The sequence below is a fragment of the Gobio gobio genome (genome assembly GCF_949357685.1).
Source record: "Gobio gobio genome assembly, chromosome: 11".
In the NCBI taxonomy this organism is placed as follows: Eukaryota; Metazoa; Chordata; class Actinopteri; order Cypriniformes; family Gobionidae; genus Gobio; species Gobio gobio.
In genome coordinates this window covers 7378849-7388408 of record NC_137104.1, presented here as the reverse complement: position 1 = coordinate 7388408, position 9560 = coordinate 7378849, and the positions used below count along the sequence as shown (strand labels likewise).

The 9560-nt window shown below is 36.6% G+C and overlaps 1 protein-coding gene across 1 annotated transcript; it reads left to right on the top strand.

The window, feature by feature from the left end:
- Positions 1-515: 515 nt before the first annotated feature.
- crtap (cartilage associated protein) lies at positions 516-9171 on the top strand. Its single transcript, XM_079829297.1, has 7 exons — positions 516-1038; positions 2350-2499; positions 5154-5325; positions 5413-5541; positions 7671-7816; positions 7901-7984; positions 8720-9171. Exons 1-7 carry the CDS (start codon positions 580-582, stop codon positions 8771-8773), a joined length of 1194 nt encoding a protein of 397 aa, XP_079685423.1. The 5' UTR covers positions 516-579; the 3' UTR covers positions 8774-9171.
- Positions 9172-9560: the final 389 nt, after the last annotated feature.

Here is a 9560-nt window from a genome sequence, read left to right as displayed (position 1 = left end):
GGTAAACCCTACATTATGGGGACAAAATGTCCACACAAAGATGGCAATATCCAAAATTCTTGTCCTTGTGGGGATGTTTTTTGGACCCCTTGAGGAAAACAGCTGATAAATCAGACTGAGTTTTTTTTTTTTTTTTTGGTAGTCTAGTGTAGAGGGAGAGAATATACAGTTTGTAGGCTACACTATAAAAATCTGTGTATGTGTAATATATAGGCTATACACCGGATATTGTTGCGTCTGATAAGCATGCTTCTTGGACACACAAATCTTTCAGAATGGCAAATGGGAATTCAACTGTTCTGGTTATAGCTAACGTTCACACATGAAATCAAGACAGTATGAATAATATGTGAACTATGTGTAAGATAAACTCTTTTAGAGCCTAAAGTAAATGTTGGCCACAGATGTTACCGAAGGGTTTTGAAGAGTAAATATTTGTGGGTAAATCACTGTAGTGTTTTTTTTAGCTGCCGGGGGGAAGGGAGCGCGCTGCCGGACTTTGGGGACGTGGAGAGGCTGCGAGCGGGCGGGTCTTGTTCTCTTCCACTCCTGCGTACTTTGGGATTCCCATACGGGACCATGGCCTCCTCATCGCACTGCCTGAGGCTCGCATTTCTTTTATTCGGCTTTTCTCTTTGCGTTCTTGCGCAGTATGAGAAATACAACTTTCGCAGTTTCCCACGGCACGAGCTCATGCCCCTGGACTCGGCGTACCGACACGGTTTAGACCAGTACAGCGAGGAGAAGTGGCCCGAGACCGTGGAGTTTCTGGAAGTGAGTCTCCGGCTGTACCGACTGCTCAGGGACAGCGAGGCCTTCTGCAACCTCAACTGCAGCATGGTCCGGCTCGACGACGAGACGCGCTTCAGCGACTTCCCCGAGCTGCACGCGTTCGGTAACGTGATGAGGCGCGCGCAGTGTCTGAAGCGATGCAAGCAGGGGTTACCTGCCTTCAGACAGACGCTCCCCAGCCGGGAAACCATCGAGGAGTTTGAGAAACGAGAACCATACAAGTACTTGCAGTTTGCTTACTTCAAAGTAAGACATTAACTTTTACTCATTGCGTCCTCTATTCATTAATTAGGGTTAAAGTGCTTTGTAATACTGTACCAACAAAGGTCACCATGGTATTCACAATGGTATTTATAGTAGCCTACCAAGGCATATTTGTAGTTTGTTGTGTTGGTTATATCAGATGGTAATACGTTATATTCAGCATCAAGTTTTGGAAACATTACTATTTTTAATGTTCTTGAAAGAAGTGTCTTTTGCTCATCAAGCCTGCATTTATTTGATTAAAAAAAACAGTAACATTGTGAAATATTAGCCTATTACAATTTAAAATAATGGCTTTCTATTTTAATATACATTCAAAATATAATTTATTTCTGTGGTCCAGTCTTTCTTTACTCCAGTCTTCAGTGTCACATGATCTTTCAGAATCATTTGATACTCAATTATTATCGTGATGCTTAATATTTTTATAACCTGATACCATTTTCAGGATTCACTGATGAATAAAAAGTTTAAAATAACAGCATTTGTTCAAAATATAAATATTTTCTAACAATATAAATCATTTTTTATCAAATTAACACATCCTTGCTAAATAAAAGTACTAATTTCTTTCAAAAAAAGAAAGAAAAAAAATTCTGACCCCATAACTTTCGAACGGCAGTGTATATTGTTACAAAAAAAACATTTATTTTAAATAATGCTGTAGTTTTTAAACTTTTAGTCATCAAAGAATCCTGAAAACAAAGGATTTTAAGCAGCAAAATGTTTCCAACATTGATAATAATCATTAAATCAGAATGATTTCTGAAGGATCATGTGACTGACGACTGGAGTAATGATGCTGAAAATTCAGCTTTGATCACAGGAATAAATTATATTTTAAAGTATATTCAAATAGAAAACCATTATTTTAAATGGTAATAATATTTCACATTTGGTCAAATAAAGGCAGGCTTGATGAGTATAAGATACTTCTTTCAAAAACATTAAAACACAGAAATGTTTCCAAACTTATGACCAGTATATCAAAAGTATATCAGTATATCAAAATTCATGGCATTTCAAAGTACTTCAAGGAATACTATGATGGTACATAAGCAAAAATACAAGATATTATCATGATACCAAGTGCAAAAATATGGTATTACTATTGTATTTAGAATACTTTTTTCGTATGGTGTTATATAGTAATACCATGGTACTGAATGTTTACCTTATGTACTATGGTGAATTTTCAAAGTGCATGGAATTCCAAAGCACTCAAAGGAAAAGTAGAGATTGCATGGTCTACATAATATGTCTAACAAAATGGATTATTATGAATTATTCCAGAGTGATAATTTGGCCAAAGCTGTATCTGCAGCGCACACGTTCCTGCTGAAGCATCCTGATGATGAGATGATGCAGAGGAACATGAACTATTACAAGAGCTTACCTGGAGCGGAGGAACACCTGAAAGATCTGGAGACCAAATCATATGAGGTGAGGTGAGATCCCACACATACACTCTAAAAAAAAAAGAGTACAAAATTGTACCTTTTGAGGTAAAAGTGGCCTTCACTGGGGTGGTCCTAAATTCAGTCCTAGAGAGCTGATGTCCTGCAGAGTTTAGCTCCAACCCTACTAAGCTACCACAGTATAAAACTCATCGCTCCCAGCATGCATTGCAGCATTAAGTATGTCACCATTGTTGAGATTCATATGCTGATTTTTGATATATGTGTGCGTCTAAACTTCTTTCCCCCTAGAATGTATTTAAAAATCAAAATTCAGAATGTCTGATTCGTGGCAAGAGAGTATTGTTGGTGAATATTGTTTATTAATAGTTTTAGTCAGTGATGAGTTCAGTCAAAAAAATTCTTCATGACAATATTTTTTTATGGCTTCTTTTGAACAGATTATGTGTTTTGTTAACACTGTAACTAAAACCACAAAATCACATAAATAGCCAAGAGTCAAACTGCCCAACTAACGGAAACACTGATCTCCATAATGGCGACAAATATTTTCAATAAAACCAACATCTAAACTAATGTTAATTCTCAATAAGAGCTTCTATAGATGTCTTTCAGGGTTGGAGCCAAACTCTGCAGGACAGCGACTCACTAGCACCGAACTTGCCTGCCAATGGTTAACTGTAGGGGTAATTGTATCCAAAGGACCAATTGTGTTCTTTTAAAGGTACAGTTATACGTTTTGTTCCCCAAGGAACAAAATTGTACCCCCACTGTACCTTTTTTTCTGAGAGTGTAAAGCAGAGTGTGAGGGGCGATCAAATCCTCATATTAAAGACAGCATGAAACCAAAGTTGCGATGGACTTTTCTACTGTGACGAATATTCGAGTGAAATGGCTTGTCGAACAAGAACAAATGTAGGGTGGGACTTGATTTTGTCTATGGGGATTTGATTGGATGGTTGTGATTTGCTCAGACTGTCCTCCAAAAAAACCCTCTATAGGTCGTTTTTCAAGCACCTTATTACGACCTTTATTTACGTTTTAAAGTCATGCGGCCTCTAGCTGGCGTAAAAATAATGACAGTGTCGTGTTACGTCTGTCATGTCATTACCAATCAAAATGCGTGTTCATTTAAATGCAATGTGTGGACTTTTTACCACCATGTGTCATATTTCCATTTAGCAAAAAACCTAAACCTACCCAGTGGTTTTTTGTGCATATACACTTTATGAGCATGTGTTCCCTGGGATCGAACCCACGATTGCATGATCACATGATTACATGATGTTGTATTTTGCAATGCTCTACCAATTGAGCTACGCAAAACAATGGGGAACAATGCAAGTCCTGTTGTTGATAGGGGCGCAACTTTAGTAAACGCTCCTATGGGTCGTATTTCAGGGAAGTGACAAACGACCTATTTGGGCGTATTGGTTGGAGGACATGTTGGGTTTGCTATTGGTCGATCTCATGCGAGTGACAGGTTGCCCTCCCACCATTAAATAATAATAAGTACTGCAATATTCCATCACATAACAAGAATTGTCCATTTTGATTTCAATAGATGAATCTATTCAATAGATGATAGATCATGTGACACTGAAGACTGGAGTAATGATGCTGAAAAACAAGCTTTGCATCACAGGAATAAAAGGCATTTTGCAATATATATATATATATATATATACATATATATATATATATATATATATATATATATATATATATATATATATATATATATATATATATATATATATATATATATATATATATATATATATATATATATATATACATATATATATATATATATATATACATATATATATATATATATATATATATATATATATATATATATATACATATATATATATATATATATATACATATATATATATATATATATATATATATATATATATATATTTTTTTTTTTTTTTTTTTTTTTTTTTTTTTTTAATTATTATTTTTTTTTTATTGCAATTATATTTCACAATATTATTGTCAGATAAATGCAGTCTCGGTGAGCATTTCGAGAACATTTAAAAATCTCACCAACCCCATACTTTTAAAGCTACACTTTAAAACTTTTTTAGTTTATTCTTAGCTAAAAACACTTAGTTCTTTCAAAAATATATGTGCTCATTATGTATATTTACTTCTTTCAAGTAATAAAGTATTCTCGTAAGTTTATAATATGCCACTGAAAATACATACAGGTGAGGGGTTCGAATGCGGGTCGCCATGTTGCCCCTCCATCTTGAAAGTACATTAGCCAAAGAGGGACATGCCCGCAAATTCAAGCTTGGCCTTTCGCGTTTTAACACTCGATGGCACCGTGTCGAATGTGGACGAGGTCGAACTGGAAGCCATGTTAATCTTGGACTAAATCGGCCACCGTAGGAGTTAAAACGAAATCGGAATTGAGAGGAACAGAAACTAAAATTCACTAGATGGTCATATACCTTTTCACCGCTAGATGGGGGAAAATATCACACAGTGTAGCTTTAAACAGCAATGTATAATGCATATCTATAATAGTGTAATATATATGACTACATATGTGCAATCCAAGCTCAAGGAAATGCATACAATTGTGGTACGTCTGTTGAATGTTATAACTGTTGTAGTTTACAGTTGTACTCATGGTTCATGGTGCTTCTTCTCATCCAGTCGCTGTTCATCCGGGCCGTGCGGGCGTATAACGGAGATAACTTCAGAACATCAGTGTCAGATATGGAGCTGGCATTGAGAGACTTCTTCAAGGTGTATGACGAGTGCATCGCAGCGTCTGAGGGATCCAGACAGATCAAAGACTTCAAAGACTTCTACCCGTCCATCGCAGGTTGGCATTAACCTGTTGCTCTGGTCATGTCTGCCCTTGCCAGCCTTCAGGTGAATCGTATTAACATGCCTGTTTCTCTTTCTTTAGATCATTACACTGAGGTTCTGGAGAGGAAGGTTCGCTGTGAGAGCGAGCTCACGCCGGTTGTAGGTGGATTTGTTGTTGAGAAATTTGTGGCGACCATGTACCACTATCTCCAGTTTGCTTATTATAAATGTAAGTCTGGAAAGTCCTCTATTTAAACTATGTGTGGTATCTGTCAGGAGTTAGTAAGCAGCGATAAAGTACACTTTTCACTTCTGTTCTCACACACACACACACTACGTCATTACACAACACTTCTATATACACTCTATTGCCAAAAGTTTTGGACGCCTGCCTTTACTTGCACATGAACTTTAATGGCATCCCATTCTCAATATGCAGGGTTTAATATGGAGTTGGCCCAGCCTTTGCAGCTATAACAGCTTCAGCTCTACTGGGAAGGCTTTCCAAAGGTTCAGGAGTGTGTTTATGGGAATCTTTGACCATTCTTCTAGGAGCGCATTTGTGAGGTCAGGCACTGATGTTGGATTCATCCCAAAGGTGTTCTATCGGGTTGAGGTCAGGACTCTGTGCAGGCCAGTCAAGTTCATCCACACCAAACTCGCTCATCCATGTCTTTATGGACCGACGCTTTGTGCACTGGTGCGCAGTCATGTTGGGACAGGAAGGGGCCGTCCCCAAACTGTTCCCACAAAGTTGGGAGCATGAAATTGTACAAAATGTCTTGGTATGCTGAAGCATTAAGAGTTCCTTTCACTGGAACTAAGGGGCCAAGCCCAACCCCTGAAAAACAACCCCCACACCATAATCCCCCCCCCCCCCCCAAACTTTACACTTGGAACATTGCAGTCAGGCAAGTCCCGTTCTCCTGGCAACCGCCAAACTCAGACTCGTCCATCGGATTGCCAGACAGAGAAGCGTGATTGGTCACTCCAGAGAACACGTCTCCACTGCTCTAGAGTCCAGTGGCGGCGTGCTTTACCCCACTGCATCTGACGCTTTGCATTGCACTTGGTGATGTAAGCCATGCTCAGCCATGGAAACCCATTCCATGAAGCTCTACACACTGTTCTTGAGCTAATCTGAAGGCCACACAAAGTTTGGAGGTCTGTAGCTATTGACTCTATTCGACTTCTGCGCACTGTGCACCTCAGCATGCGCTGACCCCGCTCTGTGATTTTACGTGGTCTATCACTTCATGGCTGAGTTGCTGTTGTTCCCAAATGCTTCCACTTTGTTATAATACCACTAACAGTTGACCGTGAAATATTGAGTACAATTTCATGAATGGACTTATTGCAGAGGTGGCAACCGATCACAGTAGCACACTTGAGTTCACTGAGCTCCTGAGAGCGACCCATTCTTTCACAAATGTTTATAGAAGCGTCTGCATGCGTAGTGCTTGATTTATACACCTGTGGCCATGGAAGTGATTGGAACTCCTGAATTCAATGATTTGGAGGGGTGTCCCAATACTTTTGGCAATATAGTGTAGTAGTCGCAACATAATTCACTCATGAATACAACAATATTTGAACCATGAATATGAAAATCTGACATATGAAATACACACTACCATTCAAAAGTTTGGGATTGGTAAGATCCCAATGTTTTATGTTTTTGAAAGAAGTCTAATCGGCTCACCAAAGCTACATTTATTTAATATAAAAAATAAAAAAAAACAGTAAAACAGTGTATTTTGCAAAACAGTAACTTTGATCAATAATACACACTTCCGTTCAAAAGTTTGGGCTCTTTTTTCTTTCTTTTTTTGAAAGACATTAATGATTTTATTCAGCAAGGATGTGTTAAATTGATAGTAAAGATTTATATTGTTAGAAAAGATTTCTACTTTAAATAAATGCTGTTCTTTTTAACCTTTTATTCATCAGTGAATCCTGAAAAAAGTATCACAGGTTCCAAAAAAAATATTAAGCAGCACAAATGTTTCCAACGTTGATAATAATATCATATTTATCAATATCATCAATAATCAACATATTAGAATTTCTGAAGGATAATGTGACACTGAAGACTGGAGTAATGATGCTGAAAATTCAGCTTTGATCACAGAAATAAATCATATTTCAAAGTATATTAAAATAGAAAGCCATTATTTTAAATAGTAATAATATTTCACAATATTACAGTTTTTTTTCTGTATTTTTGATCAAAAAATGCAGGCTTGATGAGCAGAAGAGTCTTCTTTCAAAAACATTAAAAATAGTAATGTTCCCAAACTTTTGACCGGTACTGAATATCCCCCTAAAACACTGTTTCTCTCCTTGATTCTGATTCAGTGAATGATCTGAAGAACGCTGTACCGTGTGTGACCAGCTATATGCTCTTTGACCCCAGTGATGAGGTGATGAAGAATAATGTGGATTATTATCGTTACCACAGAGAAAAATTTGACCTCACAGATGAGGACTTCTTGCCTAGAGCGGTAGGTGTCCCACATCATGATAACATGAATATTTACATTTTAATGCTTGAAGTTGTACTCCTAACACACACTCACACCTGACAGGAAGCAGTGCGGTACCACAATCAGACGACGCTACAGCTGCAGATGCTGGAATTTGCCAAACAGAAGTTCGTGCCGGACGATGAGGTGAGAGCTCAGAGTATATGGTTGACTTGTTGACCTGCATGCAGCTTGTTTTAAAAATATTAATTATTCTGACGGAGTGTAGTGCTAGTTTTGTCCACTTGGGTGCGCACTAGGTTTACTGTTCATCCTGATCAATGAAAGGCTTTAAATGTCAAGTGTTATTTTAGATACTATGTTTTTTTTTTTTTTTAAATACTTAAAAAATATATATATATTTTTTTATATTTAAATTTTAGTTACATTTTTAGAAATGTTATTGTGTATTTTCGACATTGTTATTAGTTACTTTTTAATATATTTTATTCATTTTTATTTCAATTTTATTTTAGTACATCAAATTTAACTACATGAGAAAAGGTTTTGGTAACACTTAAGGCTTTTATAAATAATGCATTATAAATGTATTCATGCATGACGATCTCATGAATAATTGTAACCACTGTTATAATACATTATGATACTTATTGTTACGCCTTTAGAAAGTGTAATGCATTAAAACAAGTGTCAAACAACCAATTTCAGAAGTAACAAGGAATCTACAAAATATTATAATGCATTTTTACTTTGGTTACAATTATTTATGAAAAGATGTAATGCATTGTAACGTACATTATGAATCCACATAATCCACATAAATTGTTAAGCAAGTTTTTTTCTGTTTATGCCGTTAATAACTAGTGCAGTGATTGCTGATTCGATTTTAATCTCTCCTCCAACCATTTTTCTTTCTTTCAGGGTGAAGTCTTAGAGTTTCTTGATGAATTTCTTGATGCTGAGGATGAATTGTAATTGCACTGAATAAAAACATTGTGAAAAGGCCGGTATTCTCCATCCTGTAGCATTTTGGTTCTTGTATTTATTTAGGGGTTGGTGATTGGAAGTTATTTTTTATTACAAAAATATGTAAGCACAGATATTACACATGCACCTCAAGCCCAAAGATAATAAATCTGAATCTCAGTGCCTGTCAACTTACTGTATCTCAGAGAAAGCAATGTTGTGTTTTTCATTGTTTTAATAAAGATTGTTTTATGTTGATCTGAAAACCACGTCAAGTGAAGAAATCGAGGCAGACGTGAGTCACAAGAACCAGTTAAACACTGAAAATGTATTTTTTTGGCTGATTTTTACAGATACAGATGTTATGGAAGAAAATGCTTACAATTAAAACTTTTGTAAAGCCTTGCAATAATGGTTCATTTATCAATCATTTTCTAGCGGTTAAGGAAAACTGCATGCATTTTTCCAGAAGAACATTGTTTTGATGGTGTGGCTCTGTGTGAGTGTGCAGATTAATATAATTCTCCTACGGTCATAAAACATTCAGTACTGGGCTTATGAGATATAACCAGCTTAGATGGAAAGGATCTCAAGCTGACTAGCTGAAGACGTTACTGTAGCTTTACCCATTAAAGGGATAGTTCACCCAAAAATGAAAATTAGCCCATTATTTACTCATCCTAAAGTCATCCTAGGTGTGTATGGTGTGTATCTTCTTTCAGATGAACTCAATCTGAGTTATTGTAAAAATGTTAGACTTTCTGCGTAAGTTGAATACAGAAGGTGGTCTGCCGGA

Excerpts from the sequence above, each read along its gene's own strand:
- crtap (XM_079829297.1), top strand. The coding sequence starts at position 580 with ATGGCCTCCTCATCGCACTGCCTGAGGCTCGCATTTCTTTTATTCGGC. Across the intron at positions 2,500-5,153 it reads TGGAGACCAAATCATATGAG|TCGCTGTTCATCCGGGCCGT; the intron begins GTGAGGTGAGAT and ends CTTCTCATCCAG. Across the intron at positions 5,326-5,412 it reads CTTCTACCCGTCCATCGCAG|ATCATTACACTGAGGTTCTG; the intron begins GTTGGCATTAAC and ends CTCTTTCTTTAG.